This window comes from Diachasma alloeum, unplaced genomic scaffold (assembly GCF_001412515.2).
Source record: "Diachasma alloeum isolate Michigan unplaced genomic scaffold, Dall2.0 Dall_scaffold_00180, whole genome shotgun sequence".
Classification (NCBI taxonomy): domain Eukaryota; kingdom Metazoa; phylum Arthropoda; class Insecta; order Hymenoptera; family Braconidae; genus Diachasma; species Diachasma alloeum.
Genome location: NW_021680346.1, coordinates 3,250,681 through 3,270,693, shown reverse-complemented (window position 1 = coordinate 3,270,693; position 20,013 = coordinate 3,250,681). Strand labels below are relative to the sequence as shown.

At 32.9% G+C, this 20,013-nt stretch overlaps 3 protein-coding genes across 3 annotated transcripts in view; 1 reads left to right on the top strand and 2 right to left on the bottom strand.

The window, feature by feature from the left end:
* Positions 1-2,112: 2,112 nt before the first annotated feature.
* On the bottom strand, positions 2,113-9,397 carry LOC107045223. The gene is made up of 4 exons (XM_015267414.2): positions 8,521-9,397; positions 6,260-6,622; positions 3,850-4,153; positions 2,113-2,466 (listed from the first exon to the last, which is right to left on the bottom strand). Exons 1-4 carry the CDS (start codon positions 8,653-8,655, stop codon positions 2,207-2,209), a joined length of 1,062 nt encoding a protein of 353 aa, XP_015122900.1. The 5' UTR covers positions 8,656-9,397; the 3' UTR covers positions 2,113-2,206.
* On the top strand, positions 9,035-14,855 carry LOC107045216 (BRISC and BRCA1-A complex member 2). Its single transcript, XM_015267403.2, has 3 exons — positions 9,035-9,444; positions 12,499-12,800; positions 14,003-14,855. The coding sequence occupies exons 1-3, from the start codon at positions 9,297-9,299 to the stop codon at positions 14,756-14,758; spliced, it is 1,206 nt and encodes a 401-aa protein (XP_015122889.1). The 5' UTR covers positions 9,035-9,296; the 3' UTR covers positions 14,759-14,855.
* A 466-nt stretch (positions 14,856-15,321) lies between these two features.
* Positions 15,322-20,013, bottom strand: part of LOC107045232 (protein wings apart-like) — a 21,764-nt gene continuing 17,072 nt past the window's right edge. Inside the window, exons 5-9 of the mRNA XM_015267425.1 lie at positions 19,170-19,385; positions 17,973-18,152; positions 17,801-17,889; positions 17,608-17,709; positions 15,322-16,234 (exon numbers count right to left, since the gene is read on the bottom strand). Coding sequence (XP_015122911.1) covers positions 16,085-16,234; positions 17,608-17,709; positions 17,801-17,889; positions 17,973-18,152; positions 19,170-19,385 — 737 coding nt within the window. The 3' untranslated portion in view covers positions 15,322-16,084. The remainder of the gene's footprint in view (positions 16,235-17,607; positions 17,710-17,800; positions 17,890-17,972; positions 18,153-19,169; positions 19,386-20,013) is intronic.

Genomic DNA, 20,013 nt, shown 5'->3' with positions numbered 1-20,013 from the left:
TTCCTAATTTCTGTGGAAGATCTATTGATCTTCGATTGGATTCTTATAGAGAATTCATCCAGAATAAGGGAATTTTTTGTTTCCCCTGAATAAAATATTTCCATTGAAATACATATATGAAATTATCCATTTACAGTGAGAATATTGTTGAAATGCATACAAAATATTAAAATGAAGACATTTCATTTGTCATGATTTTTCAAGTAAAAACAAAAACATTCGATGATCGGAATACTCTTAATCGAAGAGATTCATCGCGGAATTGTTTAAAATCATATGAAGGTATCAATATCGCAGACATTCTGGTCGTTCCGTGTATGGGGGTGTACAGGCCACAGACCGTGTCCGCACGGACCGGGTCTGCCTACGCCGTGCGCCTATGTATGGTGGCCTTTAACTTTGGGTTTGATTCATCAAGGCCCTTAGAGGACTCTAATTGAAAACTCTCTGTACTCCAACCTAATCGTAATTATTCGAACAGCCTAACAAGCAATTAAACATCTATTCAAAAAGATATCCAATGTATCGCAAATTGTACTTTTATGTAATCTCAAACAAAGATTTCCTGTTTGAATTGAAGAAAGTTTATTCATCAATCCGAAATCCAACAGTTGACTCGGTAAGAGCTAGTGTGGATTAACCGAGCCCGAGCTAACTCCGTAAATACGGCTAGCTCAATACATCGTATTCACTTCATCGATTCCGAGAAATTTGTTTGTGAACATCCGGTTGAGGATCTCAACCACGTATTCTTTGAATGCTCCAGATTCAACACACATAAGGAAGAATTAATGGAAAAATTGCATTCCCAGTGCACATTGACACAATACTCATTGCACTGGACCCTAGAGTAATCACAGCATCGAGTAAATTCTTGAAATATTGTGTCTATGATTTCATATCTCATATTATTATAAAGATGTAAATGCTAATAACCCCAGTATTGATTTTCAAAAGCATTCTTTAATAAAAAATTCAGTGTAACGTTTTTTGAAGCCAATCTATTCGGTGTAATGTGTCATTACCTTTTTTATAAATAATGATAACATACATTAAAGATATTACGATAATACTCTATTACATTATATTCTATACTATACTATATTATAATTATTTAGGCATATATAATGGTATATGTAATGTAACACAATATCGTATACTCAATGTATGTTATTATTGTTATCAGTTTATTATTTCATTTTTTTTAATTATCTGCAGTATATTTTATAGTGCGTATAGTGCTCTTATATGTATAGTATATATTATCCACAGTTTATATCATATAGTATAGTATAGAATATAATATAATACAATATTATCGTAATATCGTTAATGTATATCATCATTTAGAAAAAAATCTCATGACACAATACGCCGAATAGATTGGCTTCAAAAAACGTAACACTGGATGTAGTATATATAAAAAAAAAATACATTGCAGAAACTTTCCCTTCGGAAAACTTGATATTAACTTCAGAAATTTAATATAACAGTATTCACTACAATTGACATACATTGAGCCCCATGGAGTAGAACAAACCGCGCGCAGAGCGCACGGTTTTTATCTAGTTAATAAAAAAAGTAAGAGATGACAAGGGCATTGAATACTTTCAATGGTTTTACAAAAAAGGTAGAAAACTGGTCAGAGGGTGGACACCAGCGTAAACTGAATTTTTTGATCGAAAATTCACATTTAGAATATTTTATTTTGGTTCTCATAATAAACTGTAAGAAAAAAAACTTGAAAAATTCAGGCCTAATAATTCTTTTTTACGACATGCCAACAGAATGAGTTGTATAGAAGAAACAATATGTGTAGACTTTTCTGCAAAATGAATATCTATTTACAAAGACCCGAGAAATTTTCATGATTTTTAATCAAATTGGCACACAAAACATAGAATTCTAATAGAACTCCACTAGAAATTCAACAGAATTTCTTAGAGAAGCGTCAAGTTATTCTATTCAATTTTTGTACAATATAGGATTTTGAAAATTCTAAAAAACTAAAACCCTAAACTAAATTTAACTTTTTGAAAAAAATCGACAACAAAAAAAGTTTCGCCAAATTTTTGTTTATAGAGAAAATAAAAACAACAGAGGCCAACAGTATGATTGTTCATCGAAGACTTTATTCAAGTACAATTGTGCCAGCTTATCACATGATTTGTTCGTAAGGAATTCCTTCAACATAAATACTGATAATTCATGTATCTAGTAGCATTAAGTTTCTGAGATTAGCCTCTGTGCTATTATTCTGCCTTGCGATCGTCAGGTACTCGTCATTGATTTCATCTGATTGCATTTTTGTGAAATAAGACTCTCTCTCGGTGATTATATAGCGTGAATCGTCGTAATTGAAGTAGAGACCTAGGACAATGTTTAGGGCTGATGTGTCGTAGGAGTGACAGCCGGAATAGCGGTACTGGGGCTTTTTGTTGAATCTGCAGCCAAATGATTGTGCACCTGTGGATCAATCAGATTTTCCATTCTTCATTTACTCCCAAATATACACTTCCATTCGTTTTTTTTTCGTTTCTCAATTTCAATAAGTTTTCATTTTTCTTTGGCATGATTTTTTTTCTGTTGCATTTCTTTTTTAAATGAAGAATTTTTACAGAAAAATAATACAATTCACATCTATTGAATCTTCTTTAGTAAATATCTATCAAAAAATCCGACGACAAAACTGCATAATTTTTTAATTTAGGTTTTACACTGCTGAAAATTTTTGGCTGACATTTTCGGTAAACTTTTTCGAAATTCTTATTACATTATACTTCCTTTCTATTCAATTTCTATTGGAACTCTAAGAGAATTCCATTGGAGTGCTATTAAAATTCTATTGAAAAATTCAATAGATTTTGATTCTTCTCCAGAAATTTTTTGGCATAAATTATCCAAGTTTTGTCGCTAGATTTTTATTTTTTCTCATGATAAAATCCAAAAAAAGAAAATTGACAATTCATGCTCGAGAATTCTTAAAGAAAAAACATGATTTTTCTATATTTTTCTTTTTTTTTCTGTAAAAAAATATCGTTTTAGTAAAGAAAGAGTTTCATAATGTTTAATTGAATTGGCACAAAAAAAAACAGAATTTCTGAATAGAATTCTTATGGAATTCCAGTAGAATTGTTATAGAGTTCCAACAGAAATTCAATAGTAATCCTTGAATTTTTTCTCATACGTTCCACTGAAAATTAAGGGGATTTCGTCGTTGAAATTTTGAAATTCTATGGAGAAATCAATGAAAGCTACAATTTTCAGTCCAATTATTCGATAAAAATGAATAGAAATCGGAAAAATACAGGTACATATGTCCTTGAATTGTCAAGTCATTGACAATTCAGCGTAATTTGGAACTGAATATTTATATTTGGAAATTTTCATCCACCTGTTGCTAAAAAATCTGCATTTCATTAAATTTTCAGTGGAATCTTAAATTTCATGACTGTTTCCTCTTGCAACGAAGCCAATGTTACTTTACTGAAACTTACTGATGAAATTTTCATAAAATTACAATTCAGTAGCGAAGTGGTAAAACGGTTTAAGTCGACTTATCTCCCAGTCAATATAAAAAAAAAATTATCTCCCAGTTGAGTTTTTGAGGAATATTGTCGAATGTAAGAGAGATAGCGAAATTTTGGTAATTACATTTGTTGTAGCTCTCAGTCAGCTGGAACAAAAGGTTTTAACAAAAATTTTTCTATCTCCCTTAGATTCCGAGACATTCATTGAAAACCGACAAATAGTCAAAATTGACTTAGGTATACCGTTTTACCACTTCGCTACTGAATTTTTTTCTTAAGAGTGGATATTAAATTTCTTCGAACATTTTTTTAAACTCACCTATAGGACAAATACAATCTCTCGTTAGTGCACATTGTACCCAGGGTAGCATGACATTCTCCCTGATTTCTTTAGTATTTCTAATGACTAAGTGTGAAGCTCTTATCAAAGGAAGAAAGAAAAAACTGTCCGAGGATGCATGAAAGTATTCATACATTTTGGGATGTGTCAGTGAACTTATTGCATGCTTCGTTGGCCATGTGAATATCCCAGAGGGTGGTGAAAGGTACTTCGATACATCGGAATTGTTTATTCTCACGTTTGAGTCCATGTATAATATATTTCCTAGAGTATTTAAAGCTGTCTGGAAATGAAATAAATTATTCATAATGTCATGTGATGCGATTCCATCGTTATTAATGCTGAATAATGCACGGATGAAAAAATGCTATAGAACAACCTCGCAGACGGTGAAATTTCTATTGAATTTTCAAGTAGTTTATGGTTGATTTTAATCAAAAAGTTCAAAGCTTATCTGTGCGTTTTTTAGCAGAAATGTTCACTGAGAAATATTCTATAGAAAAAATTACCATGATTTGATTTTTCTATAGAATTTATTCTATTGAGATATTTTCTATTGAAATTCCTCGACTCAAATTTCATTCTGTTTTTTGGCTAAGAAGGTAAAGGATTTTCATGTCGAGGAATTTCTATAAGAAATGTATCAGTAGAAATTCAATTTTTAATTAATTTATTTAAAAAAATTAAGTGACTAAACTAAAATATAATTTTTTCATTTTCACTTTGATTTTTTTATTTGTTTTACTTACTGAATCAATCAATTATTTATATTTTTAAACTTTTATCAATGTCTCAATAAAAATTTAGTTTGTAAGGATAATCGGGTGAGCCCGGAGGGTTAGAAAAAAAGCAGCCATTTTTTTCTTTTTTTTTACGTATTCTTTAAATGATGGAAAAGGCGTGTGTAAAGTTTCAGACTGCTGGGGAGCATGGTTAATTTATCATGAATTTTTGAAAAAGTGGTCATTTAACCCGTGATCTTATGGAAATCACAAAAACAACTGCAAAACCCAAGGAAAAAATGCAGCCGAAGTCATGAAACTTTAGACACATTTAGAACATGTGATCAATGATTTTTTGAGTGAAAAAGATTGTTGCCTAGGAGCATTGTTTATTAATAATAGCGAAAAAAGTACTGAAAAATGAAATTTCTGTGCACGCAGCCCAAACGAGCAGCAAACGTTCCAAGTACCGATCGTTTAGGGGTGGCGCCGGTCAATTTAAACGTCTCTTGAGAGAGAACGATAAAGTGTTGTGATTGGAGCTCCCTCGAGCCAGTGGTACCAGCTCCTAGTGAAAAAAAAAACTACCGACGATGTTGCCACTTTTTCGCATGGATTAATAATTTTTCATTTATTACAAAAAAACAATCTGAAAACCATTCAATGCGTGGAACAGATACAAATAAATTTGATTAGCTCCAAAAATAATTTTTAACCGGAGATACTCTCTAATATTGCCTGAATTTTGAATCCCAATGGGAAAATTTTTTTTGTTCAGCGATTGTTTTTCTGCAGGAAAACAATAGAAACCCCCTCAGCCTCACCTCCTACATTTCCTCCGCGCCCGATTATCCTGAAGGCCCGGGTATATTATCTTTCGAACGTTATCTCGATATTTTTTTTCATCTTCCGCCATCTAAAATTGTCAATTAAGTCCTGCATCATGCAGAAGTTTTGAAAAATTATGAATGAATAATCGAAAAAAAAGTAGAAAAAATTCTCATTTTTTTCAAAGAGTATTTTTAATTTATATTCAGAATAAGTTGAATAACAAGAAATTGAAAAATATATCTGATTTACGGTGACAAATGGCGGCCTGTCAGCCAATATCATGCAGGGGGAAGACTGATTTCGTAAATATTTTCCCACACGGCACAGAGACATTTATTACGGAAAAGACTGAAAAAAGTTGTAATATTTTGGAGAATTTTTTAATCACACTTTTATTACATAAAAATGGCAGATAACTACATACCACTGTTTTGAAAATTGAGATACCTAGCTGTCACTTCCCATGAGGAGTTAGTGTTTTGTTATCCATCGTGTAAAATGACAGCTAATAGATAATTTGCCACAGCGAATCAGATATTTGTAATTTCCACTTTTTTCAACTCATTCTGAATTTCAATTGAAAACGCTCTTTGAAAAAGTTCAGAATTGTTTCTATTTTTTTTATCATTCTATCATAATTTTTGGGAATTTCTACATGATGTACCACTCAATTGACAATTTTGGATTACGAAAAATAAAAAAAATTCAGATAACATTCGCAAGAATGGTTCCTCTTGGACATTTTTAAAACGATAGAATTTTCTATTGAATTTGCTAGTTTTTTCTGTAAAATTTTCTCGTGCGAGTTAATTTGTTAGAAATGGAAATGTATTTACCTGTATGACTAGAGGTCGATAGACATGAAGTCTATCATCTTCAGCGTGATTGGGGAATGGCGTCAAGTCAAACGGTACGACAGTGCATCTGCTTGAGTTACATATTGCTCGCAGATTCAGCATGGCATCGTCGTTCAACCCCACTCCGTAAATTGCAATGTTATTTGTTGGTAAAAAGTGCGATACATTTTTTATAAATCCGTAAATATTAATCTCATTTCCTGGTCGTAGCAGTGTAACGATGGTTACATTCTGAGGTTTTGATAGTAGGGATGGGGTGCTTGGTTGACTATCGAGACCAAGTAGTGCGAGGTACTTGGAGTCTGTCACTAGCCTTTTTTCCTCGACATCTTTCAAGTTTTCCTGCAATTGTGGAATTGAATACTTTTATTTGTTCGAGTGGAACAATAGATTTTTTTAAATTCATATTTGGTAGCAATATTTCTATAGAACCAATAAATTTTTGAATATAATTGTTAATAATATTACAAAAATGCCCATCATTATACTAATATCGCAATCATTCGTCTGGATCTAAGTTCAATTCACCAATTTTTCAATAGAAATTTTCTCTCCATAAATTTTTTAACCTCTTTTGTATTGTATTTCTTAGAAAATTCAAGAAGAGATTTTTGTATTGTATTTGAAAAAAATTCTCCATTCAACCATATTCAGCATTCTGTTGATATTTTTGCTGTAGGAATTGGAGGATAAACTTCATAAGTCAGTTTTCACTGGTTCCTCATTATTTGAACAACAGAATTTAAGAAAAACTAGAAATTTCCATTTCCAGGGATTTTTACAGAAAAAATATGGACAGAATAGATTGCGTCGAAGAATGAAATTCTATTGGCTTTTTATGTTGATTGAGATTTCGTATCAATATTTCTATAAAAACTAATTAATTTTTTTATTTAATTTTTCTATTCAATTCCTTGGGAAAATGCAAGGGTTTTCTATTGAATTCTTAAATAATAAATAATATTATTATAATCCTCTAGATTTAAATGCAATTCACTTGCTTGCAGTTCCCCATTTCAAAAATATATTGAAAATCAGTTGGAATTCTATTAATTTTTGTGAATATATTCGAGGATGAAGGCGATAGCAATAATCGTTATTTTGATTCATTTAAAAATTTGCAAAAATTTTGTATTTTTTTGCAAATCAGAATTCCGGGGATTTCTTTGAATATCATGCTTCAAATGAATTCAATCATAGTTTAAAACGTTTGTTTTAATGTCATTAATTCGAAGTCACGAGATAATTTCGATAGCTGTATTGGTTGATTTAATTGTTATGATGATTGTTGAAAATTCCAAATTTTTCATGAATTTTCCTGAAAGTGAGCTTTCTGATGGTTTCTTCAAATCTACTGTTTCAAATTCATCCAAGTACGTATAAATAACATTTTTCTATCAACTTTTTATCGAAGGGCTGAGCGGAGAGATAGAACCGTAAGAAAGACAATCGGTTGTACAGAAGGAAGAGATAGGGGAGGTAGGGGCAAAGCGGACCCTCTAAGCGAATCGTTTAGTTTTTTAAATTCTAATGAGTCAATGCACTTCACGTGGAGATCATAATCTCATTAGAATTGCAATTAAGATCTGTCATTAAATTTAAAAAAAAATTAATGTTGGGGCAAAGTGGACCCTCTGTTTTTTTAAAATTATTTTAATTTTCCGTTTGTCAGGAGTCATTGTCATGTTGTTCTACCGATTGGATAGAATGTAATCGCTGTTGATCAAAAACTCACATTTCTTGTTCACAATTAGATCCGCAGGAGCTCGCACAAATTTATACTTGCCCTCATTGCATATTTTTTTAGTCAAGGTAGTAAATTTCACTTTATAAAACGTATTAGAATAATTCTGGCGACTCGATTCAATAATTTATGTGAGGGTCCACTTTACCCCACACTTTTTTTTTTTTCGAAGGGGTCCGCTTTGCCCCGGGGGTCCGCTTTGCCCCTACCTCCCCTAATAAGAATAATGATGATGATAACATTCAACTAAGTTGAAAATCTGACAAAATTAGTTGAAAAGAAATCTCATTCAATTTAATAAAATGAAGTAAACAATGAATTGATATGATAGAAGGAAATGATCTGCAAAATAACCACGTGAAAGCATATTGCTAATTTATTAGCAAAAATAACTATACTATAACAATATAACAGCAATTCGAAGTCACTTGTTTTATATATGCAATCCCAAAAAAATTCCCGCAATAACAAAAAAATAATAATATCCCCCAATTACCTGGAAGCTCCGCAATTGTTTATGCGTCTCCGTTACTAAAGTTTGAATGGAAGGTCGCTGATAGCTGAACCCAATAAAAACAACACTAGTACCAACCAAGCAAATCAGGAACAGCAGCAATCCCTTAAAGCGCATCTCTCATTTTTTTACACCATTAAATTCCGTATTTCCCTGAATATAAATTTGGTCAAAATACTTGATTGTACCCTGTCTCTTTGTCTCTTAACAATAGTGAGGTTAATTGTTCCATCAAACGCATCATCAACATCACTTCACACTCTGATATGTATTCAAATGGCGCTTATCCATAGAAATTCGTTTCACATTTGTAAGAGTATCAAAAACACCCACTGATTCACGTGCAAATCATTTTTGTGTCACAAAATGACGAGCAACACCTTGACAATTGTTTTACCATCTCCATCGCCCGTTCGACACTCAAGATTGGTTCACAACAGAAGCAGTCACTCGGGGGAATTAATTTCATAGGTCTCGTCTCATTCGCTGGATTCACTGGAAACGGGACGTGATGAGAGGCCTCATTGGACGAGCCTGAGGTTTTGAATTAACTGATTTGTTGAGATTCGCCTCTCTTTGGGCGGAGTGAATCTGTTCTTCTGTTGTTTACGTCGGGGGACAGTCGGAGATCGTTTGTGGGGTTAGACGAGGGTTTTTAGTGACAGTTGTAGATTTGAGCACGAATTTTCGGGCGAAAGGAGCTCTGAACAGATTTGGTAGCTGGTGAAGGTTGAGGATTGTTTTGGGGTCGGGACGCGATGGCGACTATGGACGATTGGGACAGCATCGGGACGGCGAGGAAGAGTGTCAGTCCGAAAATGATTAGCAGGGCACCGGGCATCGGCGAAGGGGTGGACGAGTACCTGGAACCGCTTTTGAATAGAGTTCTGATGGCGAAACCGTTTGGTGAGATTTTTTTTAGTTCTTGGGGTTTTGTAGGTTGATGAATGCTGAAATTGTTTATTTCAGTACTAAAATAGGGATTAATTGTCAATTGTTGATGAAGGTTTTTTTGTGGGCACATTTGTCATCAGATTTTTGTGTGTAATGATGCTGTTTGATGATTGACAGTTTTTGAATCAACTTGAGAAGATTTTGTTACGATAACAAAAGACTAATGGGGGATGAGTATCTGAGAGCCTCATCTCGAGTTTTTTGTTTATTTTCATCTGGAGATACTTCTCTCAGTAAAGTTGAGGTTTGAGAAATTGTGTTTTTTTATTTATTTATAGAATTGATGATTACTCAAACTGTTTATTTCACTACTGAAATCAACATTAATTGTCAATTGAAGGGATTGTCGAATCTGATTGATTATTCTGTCGATGACGGTTCTTTTGTAGACACATTTATCATCAGATTGTAATGTATTAGGGCACAATTTGATGATTTTAACAGTTTTTTAAGCAACTTGAGATGATTTTCGTGTAATAACAAAAGATTCCGGGGGTGGAACCTGGGAACCTGGAAACGCTTTTGAATGAAGTTTTGATAACTAAATCCTTTGGTGAGAGCGTTTCCTCGAGTTTTTTGTGCGGGTTTTGTAGGTTGATTCCACCGCTACTTATTACAGTGGTGTAATATTATTGCACATTTCATCGCAAAAACTCATCACAACATTATTCATTACAAGAACGATTCATTACAACACGATTTGTTATTGCAATAATTTTGAATTTCCTATCGTATTTCCATTTTCAAATAATTTAAAGACACACCGAGATTTAATTCCCAACTTTATATACAATATCAATTCCTCATCGTATGTCCATAATTTTCCCCGAAATGGCAATCGATATATTGATCCAACGTAATTGAATAGTGGGGGACAATCACACGGATTACCCGGATTACCCACAAGAAATCGAGTGTCATTCAACGCAAAAAGTTACAGTTGACAACATGCCTTTGCAATTTGTCCTAAGCCAAAAGGGCAAAAAAATGCTCTTTTGATTATGAAAGAGACGATGTCTTTGTATATACTCAATATTTATCCAGTGAAAGTGCGTAAAAAATTGTTACTGTTTACATTCGGTCCTGAAATTACGGGACAATATTACGATTTGAAAACTTGTCTATTTATTTGCCTTGTTTCCGTCGAATCCCAATTAAGAATACATATTTTGTGGTATTTACATAATAAAACAAGCTCTATTACCCTTCATTAAGTACCCACAGTTTTTTATTTGAAACTTTGTAGCATGTTCAAAACAATTGTAATGAATTAAACTAGTAAGAAAACAAAAAATGATGAAATGAAATCTGATGAAATAAAATGTAATGAAATGGAGTGATAAATTGTGCTGTAATAAGTAGAGGTGATACCTTGTAGGTTGATGACTGCTGAAACTGTTTATTTCATTACTAAAATAAGGATTAATTGTCAATTGTCGATGAAGGTTCTTTTGTAGGTACATTTGTCATCAGATTTTTGTATGTTATGATTCTATTTGATCGTTAACAGTTTTTAATCAACTTGAGAGGATTTTGTTAGAATAACAAAAGACTAATGGGGGGATGAGTATCTGAGAGCTTCTTCTCGAGTTTTTTGTTGATTTTTGTTTATTTTAGTTCTGAGAAATTGAGATTTTTTGTTTTTTGTTTATATAATTGATGATTACTAAAACTGTTTATTCATTACAAAAACCAACATTAATTGTCGATTGCTGAGAATGTTATGAATTGGCAATTGTCGATTGAGATTTTTTTGTAGATACATTTGTGATCAGATTTTAATGTGTTATGATTCTATTTGATCAGTAACAGTCTTTCATCAACTTGAGAAGATTTTGTCAAGATAACAAAAGACTAACGGATGTGGATGAGTAGCTGAGAATTCTTCTCGCGTCTTTTCTTTATTTTCAACTGGAAATACTTCTCTCAGTGAAGTTGAGTTTTGAGAAATTGCGGGTTTTGTTTTTCTTTTATTTATAGAATTAATGATTACTGAATCTGAATATTGAAACTGAAAATGACTAAATTGATGATTACTAAAACTGTGTATTTCATTACTAAAATCAATATTAATTGTCAATTGATGAGACTGTCTAATCTGATTGATTCTCCTGTCGATGAAGGTTCTTTTGTAGACAAATTTGTCATCAGAATTTTAATGTATTAGGGCACAATTTCATCTTCACAGTTTTTTAAACACAACTTGAGACGATTTTGTTACAATAACAAAAGACTACTGGGGTGGATGAGTATCTGGAACCGCTTTCAAATAAAGTTTTGACGGTGAAATCATTTGATGAGAGATTTTTATTTAGTTTTTTGGGCGAGTTTTGGAGGTGGAGGACTATTGAAACTGTTTATTTCACTACTAAAATAAGTATGAATTGGCAATTGTCGATTGAGATTTTTTTGTAGACACATTTGTGATCAGATCTTAATGTGTTATGATTCTATTTGATCATTAGCAGTCTTTCATCAACTTGAGAAGATTTTGTCAAGATAGCAAAAGACTAACGGATGTGGATGAGTAGTTGAGAGTTCTTCTCGAGTCTTTTGTTTATTTTCAACTGAAGATACTTCTCTCAGTGAAGTTGAGTTTTGAGAAATTGCGGGTTTTGTTTTTCTTTTATTTATAGAATTAATGATTACTGAATCTGAATATTGAAACTGAAAATGACTAAATTGATGATTACTAAAACTGTGTATTTCATTACTAAAATCAATATTAATTGACAATTGATGAGACTGTCTAATCTGATTGATTCTCCTGTCGATGAAGGTTCATTTGTAGATGAATTTGTCATCAGAATTTTAATGTATTAGGGCATAATTTCATCTTAACAGTTTTGTAATCAACTTGAGAAGATCCCATCCTACTGAATGGAAAGTTATTGTTCTCCCCGAATGCACTAGAGTATGCTTCATTATAAGAATATTCCAAAGAATAATAGTGTTGTGGAAAGAAAAAAAAAGAAAAGAATAATAGTAGGAAATTATTTGTTTCAGGGATTAATCTAGCAGCAATTGAGTTGAGACAGGTCGCTGCCAGCTGTGGCGATGGCAAAGGGGACAGATTCAGGATCTCCATACCCTATGCAAATCAGAAGCTGGACTGGGTGGTCATGTTCAACTCCATCTGCCCTGACGAGGGGCCGGACTTCGAGTTCTCTGATAAGTCGTTCCTCGCTGATCCAGCTTCACAGATTCTCGAGGAATTCATCCCCAGTCTGTATCGATGGAATCACCTGGAGCCTGATGCCTTACTGAGAGTGCTGACAGAGCTGGTTTTTCATTATAAAAAACACCAGGTATGCACGTATGAAAAAAATTTCACAGATAAACCTAATGAATTCGTTAGAGAATTCTATTCGATCTATATTGAACTTTCTATTAATTTATGGGCAATTGTAATAAAATGTTCAACAGAAAATATTTTACAGAAAAAGTCAAGAGAATTTGATTATTTATACAACTTATTCTATTGAGATATTTTTCGTCGAATTTCCTTGGCTTGAATTTTCTAAGTTATTTTGATTAATTTTCTTGATGAAAACAAAACAAGTGAGAAATTGCTCTTATATTGCATATAATATAGTTATTTTTACTAATAAATTAGCAATATGTTTCTGAATGCCTATTTTGCACATCAATTCCTTCTTCTTTTTAACTAATTTTGGCAGATTTTCAACTTATTTGAATGTTATCATCATCATTATTCTTATTATCCCTTTTTTCTATACAACCGATTGTCTTTTTTACGGTTCTATCTCTCCCCTCAGCCTTTCGATAAAATGTTAATAGAAAAAGTTTATTTATACGTACTTGAATGAATTTGAAATATCACATTTGAAGTAACCATCAGAAAGCTCACTTTCAGGGAAATTCATGGAAAATTCGAAATTGTCAACAATCAGCATAAAAATGAAATCAACCAATATAGCTATAGTAATCATCTTTTAACTTCGACTTAATGGCATTAAAACAAACATTTCAAGCTATGATTAAATTCATTTGAAGCAAGATATTCAAGGATATCCCCGTAATTCTGATTTTCAAAAAATACCATTCAATCAATTCAGAACATTTTTCTGGTTATCGTGGGACAACCGGTCTTCGGAAAAATTTGAAAATAAAAAAAAAAATCGATGAATTGAATTTTAATTAATTGCGACTGATAGGGCTCAACAATACCTACATTCGAAAAAAAAAAATTTCATCCATTCATTAGCGAACAATTCAAGAAAAACTTTGTTGCATACGTACACATATGCACACACACGTACGAACGAGGTCTAAAAATTGCATTTTTGTATCATACTGGGTCGATATAACCCAAAACATCCAAAACTTGAATGTGAACGATTACAAAACTTCTTTTCGGAACAAAAAACTACACTACATTAATGTAAAAGCAATTTCCCACTTGTTTTGTTTAATTTTCTTGATGAAAAGAGAAGTAAAATGCCTTAACTCTTTGAATCCCGAATAACCTGAACTAAATTCTCCACAGATCGACCAGCTGAACCAATTCGGCGATCGTCTGAACATAGAGTACAAAGCCCTCCTCTCCGAGACAGAGATCTGTAGTGAAGACGTGGAACTAATCCTCCTCCCAAACAGCACCCAGCCCGAGGAAGCGCACTTTCTGATTCGCATTGCCATAGACTTTTCGAAACTCCCAGGGAAGCACGCAGTGATCAACAGCGACGCCGTACTGCTCCTGGTGACCTTCCAGGGCCCTCATTGGAATCGCATTACCCCTCACCTCTACTTCTCCAAGGACCTCGAGGAGACCTTCGGCGGTTCGAACGCCCTGCACCTGCCATCCTTCCCTGAGGACAAGAGTCTCATGGAGTACGTACCTGAAGTGAAAAAATCCATAAACGACAAGATCAACTTGCTCATCACGACCTTCGAGAAGAAGAGGAATTTCGTCAATGCAGTGCTGTGTCTCCAGAGTGTGAGCGTCCTCGAGTACGATGCTGTTAACTTCGACTATATCGTTTGTTTGCTGGCTCATCAAGACTTCCACTTCCTCCTCCAGTTCCATCTCCCTCCGACATTCCCAAGGGACGCCCCGAGGATCACGATGCAGTCGATTTACCACATGACGTCCAAGACGGATCTCTTTAAACATGTGATGGTTGATTTCGTCCCTTACAGCCCTCGCTGGGAGCCAGAGATGATGTTCACGAAGGCTCTCAATCATATCATTACGAAGGAGGTCGACAAGTTCAAGAATATCTCCATGAAATACCGCCGTTGATATTTCTTTCATTATTCTTTTCGTCGTTATGAATATGTGATTAAAGTTACTGACTCTTATGTGATTCATAAATTTAATAAATATAAGTTCAGAGTAATTTTATAGTCCATTACTGGACTTTGAATGTTATTTCATGTACCTTGATATGAATCCCAGTCTGATGAATATCAAATGAATTTTCATCTGAGAGGTGCAACGAACCGCATTAGTAAGATCCTCAACAAACAATATTCGGACGATTTTTCAGGTTCTAAAGAAGAAAAAATGCTGCCAGAATATTGACTAAATCTTAAAGATATTTCGAAAGGAAAGATCGAGAAAGGGCAGGGGATGTCAGGTGAACGCCATTTGGAAAATTGCCTTTCTGGTTTTTTAAAATCACCTGTGATGACATAATTAAGAGAAAATTGCTATTTTAAAATTCCTCAAAATTTCCAAAACTTGTAATCGAAAGAATTAAAGTGCCCTATCAAAATAAATTAGCAATAGCTTATTAAACAACTTCAGAATCTCCTCAAACTCCAAATTACCAAAAAGGACAAATAAACACGGCCACAAATGAATTAATTGGTTTGTCGTTTTTTTTTAATATGTAAGGTACAATAATTATAATTTATAAATTTACATGTACAATGCTTATAACTTAGATTTATCATTTTCTTTCATCTTTAATATTAAAATAAACTTAGACTGCATAACACTATTATTATTCGAATAATCAGTGGCCTACATTCGTCCCTCTGAAATATCTCAAAAACATTGAGTTTTCCTCGTTCAATAATTTTCAAACGACTCAAAAAATGTAAAAGAACATCTTTTTTTTCATTAACAATAATTGATTTTTAGTTATTGGGGCAAGATGCTCAAGATCAATGATTATGCGTGCACAATTGCCGACGAGTTAATAAACTCTTCGTGTCTCTTCCATCGCATGTTTTTCGTGAACAATAAATCGAACATTCGATAATAGTGGACCCGCAATTACGTACAAATGGTTTTTTTAGATTCTTGGGTTCAATCCTATCTCGCATTTTATTTAAGTAACAACTAAAATTTTCAAATTTTAAAAATACAGAAGTAATCGAGAGCACTGACGCTTCCAGAGTTGAATAAATCTTGCAAAAAAATCGTGGGAACAGAGTGGTAAATCGTACAGCAATAAATTATGTGGATGAATAAATATATATCAAAATATATGGTGGTCGTCGTGAAACAACAGTTTCAATTGTTTGTGTCGTTTTATTTATCTAATTGCGTTTTAATTCAGCCCTGGACAACTTTCATTCAGCACATGCTGTCACGTGATGATAATTGTTATGGCTGCGATCAGGATGAGGGTAAGTCGGGCATAATACTTGATTCTTCCAGTGCTGGCAATGGCAATGCATTCCTCTCCTCCTCGATTCGAGCGTCTGATAGCTTTAGGAACTTGATGACTTTGTCTGTTGCTTGGATACCACAACTGCTGGCCTCACTCTGATGCACAGGAAATTAAAGAACATGGTTAAGGGTTTTTGGATGGAATTTTCCATATGCTTACTCAGAATTTTCATGGTATTATAATACCAGTAAAATTTCTAGGAATTTTTTCCGTGTAAATTGGAAATTTCATGGGAAAATCAATGGAAATGGTAAATTTTATCTCAATTATTCCATGAAAATTCATAGAAATCTGGAAAATTCAGGTGAATTTATTCTTGGATTTTAAATCAATGGAAAATTCTGTGTACTTTTAGACTGAATATTCATGTTTTGATTGAAAATTCAACCAAAATTCAATCAAAATTCTGTTATTTTTCTGCTGCTTAAAAATGATAAATTTCACAGAACTTTCACGGAAATCTGAAATTTCATTATATTTTTCCCTCCAAATTGAATTGAATTTGATATATTTCTTACACTCATTGCAATTTTTTATCCCATTACAGTTAATAATAAAAAAATTTTAAGGAATTTTGTAATTGTAAATTTAAAATTTCATGAGAAAATCAATAAAAATCATAAATTCCATCTCAATTGTTCCAGGGAAATTCATAAAAATCAGGACAATTCAGGTGCATTTATTCTTTGATTTTAAATCAATTGAAAATCATGTGGAATTTTGTACTGAATATTCATGTTTTGATTGAGAATTCAAGTAAATTGAAGAGTTATTAGTTTCCTGCTGCTTAAAAATTGGAAATTTCACTTAACTTTCACGGAAATCTGTAATTTTATTACTTTTTTCCCTCAAATTTGAATTGAATGTCACACATTTCTTTCACTCATTGCAATTTTCCATCCTATTCTAGTTATACTCAAATTTAAAGGAATTTTTACATTATAAATTAAAAATTTCATAGGAAAATCAATAAGAACTGTAAATTTCATCTCAATTAATCCATGAAAATTCATAGAAATCAGGAAATTTCAGGTGAATTTATTTTTGGATTTTAAATCAATGGAAAATTCAGTGTATATTTGTGCTGAATATTCATGTTTTCCTGAAAATTCAATTCAGTTGGAGAGTCATCGTCTTCCTGTTGCTTAAAAATGAAAAATTTCATTGAACTTTCACTGGAGTCTGTAATTTCATAATTTTGTTCCGTCTAAATTGAATTGAATGTTACACGTTTCTTACACTCATCGAAATTTTTCATTCAATTTTAGTTATATTAAAATTTCAAGCAAGTTTATAATTGCAATTTCAAGATTTCAGAATCATCAGCATTAAATTAAATTAAATACTGTATCAAACAATATTTTCCCATTCTTTCCTCAAATCCCTCATCCTCAAAAAATCCATGAAAAACAAAAACGTGAAGATCATCAACTAAAATAATTCGAAATTTTGATTTCAATGCTCTTACCGACGCTGTCAAGTTCATAAAATTGTAGAACTTCTGAAGAACAGCCACCATTGTCGAGAAGTTATTCCCAGGAATCTTCCCTCGCACCAGTGCCTCATACTCCTGCAACACCAAAATGAAAGACAAATTAATTCAGTCAAATTAACTCACTCATGCTATTCATAAACCTGAAAATTTCCATTGATTTACATACTTTGTTGTCCATAATTAAATATCCCAGTAGTAGAACTACGTAGGCACCAATGAGCGTGTGCTCCATGTGTCGACCGGCCTTCTGCAGTACTGAAAGTCACACAACGAAAAAGTTTAAAATATTTTCCACCAGAAATTTCACACAAAAAATGCTTTTGAGGTTTCGTAATTACATTTTTGTACAGTCTTTTCAATGAACTCGTCCTGCGACTCTTTAGTAGTGGTAACAGTCTCGGTCTGCTCCGAGTCCTTCTTTCCATCGAGAATAGCATCGGTTTTCTGCTCTTCACTTATCGCCAGCTCCTCTTGTTTGTAGAATAGATCGATGAGTGCCTCAACTCCACTCTCTCGTCCTGAAAAAAAAACATTCCAGTTACTATTAATCATATTAAGAAATTTAAATCAATTAAAATCGATGGAGACAATTTAATCTGAACAATTTAGTGATTTTATGAATTTTCAATCATTTAAAATTGACACAAATGAATTGAACTTTTTTTATCATCAACTTAATTTTAACAACTTGTTAAATATGATATCATCTTCACAGCAGATGATTGTTAAAACAGGTTTGAAAATTTATTTAAGGTCCGGTTGTACTATCTTTTGAACGTTATCTCGATGTCTTTTTTCATCTTTCATCATCTGAAATTGTCAATTGCGTCCTGCATCATGCAGAAGTTTTGAAAAATTATGAATGAATAATCAAAAAAAAGTAGAAGAAATTCTTAACTTTTTCGAAGAGCATTTTTAATTTATATTCAGAATAAGTTGAATAACAAGAAATTGAAAAATGTATCTAATTTACGGTGACAAATGGCAGCCTGTCACCCAATATCATGCAGGGGGAAGACTGATTTCGTAAATATTTTCCCATACTGCACAGAGACATTTATTACGGAAGAAGCTCTTTGAAAAAAGTTGTAATATTTTGGAGAATTTTTTAATCACACTTTTATCACATAAAAATGGCAGATGACTACATACCACTGTTTTGAAAATTGAGATACCTAGCTGTCACTTCCCATGAGGAGTTAGTGTTTTGTTATCCACCATGGAAAATGACAGCTAATAGATAATTTGCCACAGCGAATCAGATATTTGTAATTTCCACTTTTTCAACTCATTCTGAATCTCAATTAAAAACGCTCTTTGAAAAAGTTCCGAATTTTTTCAATTTTTTTAATCATTTTATCATAATTTTTGGGAATTTCTACATGATGTACCACTCAATTGACAATTTTGGATTACAATAAATGAAAAAATTCAGATAACATTCCAAAGATAGTACACCCGGGCCTTAAAATCTAATTGTTATTTTAAATTGAACTGTTGAAAATTTCTCTTTTTTTTTAGAGTCTAGAACTTACGATCAAAAATATTCTCCGAGGACGGTGGTGCCCTGGACTCCATGAGCATCTTCTTGTTGTCATCACACTGTTCAACCAAATTAATCAACAATATAAGTGTCAGCATCATCATGTCAAAACGTTTCTCCTCAGGCAGAGACTCTGGCACACGTAATAAGAGATTCAAACTGCAGTCTACAACACCATTCTGCGAGCCCAATGATTTGCTGCCAAAAGCTGGAATGAAACACCCCAAAAAGCCATTAAAACCCCATCATCTGCAGTTCTCACTGGATCAACTGAGTACGAAAATGATAAAACAAATATTCGATCAACAAGTTACAACTTCTCTACTAACATCAAAGTGTATAAATATATATGGGGTATTCCATGTGAACTCACCCAGGTCAAAACCCTCACCATCGCCAATCATATTTCCGATTTTTCCTGTGGTTGTATATGGAAAAAAGTGACTTCTCAAATTTTTTCAGATTTTTTGAGGCATCCTGTCGGCAGCCATGTTTTTTTGCAAGTTTTATCTTCAAATGCCTGTAACTTCCGTAAAAATCAAACGATTTGGGTTTTTTTTTACAAAATGTGCGTCTTCGAACACACTTTCCATGTAAAAATATACCAATTTTTTTCAATTCGTTCTTCCATCGATTTCCTCAGAAAAACCTCAAAAAACTTCAAAAAACGAGTCGTTTTCAAAGTTGGACCCTTTTAATATTTTTCAAAAAATTTCAGTGAATATATTGGACTAAAATAAAATTTTTCACCAAAGGCCAAAGTGGGATCTCTATTAGGACACACCACTCGGAAAGATTTATTGTTAACGAATTTTCAAAAAATAATCAAATTGTTC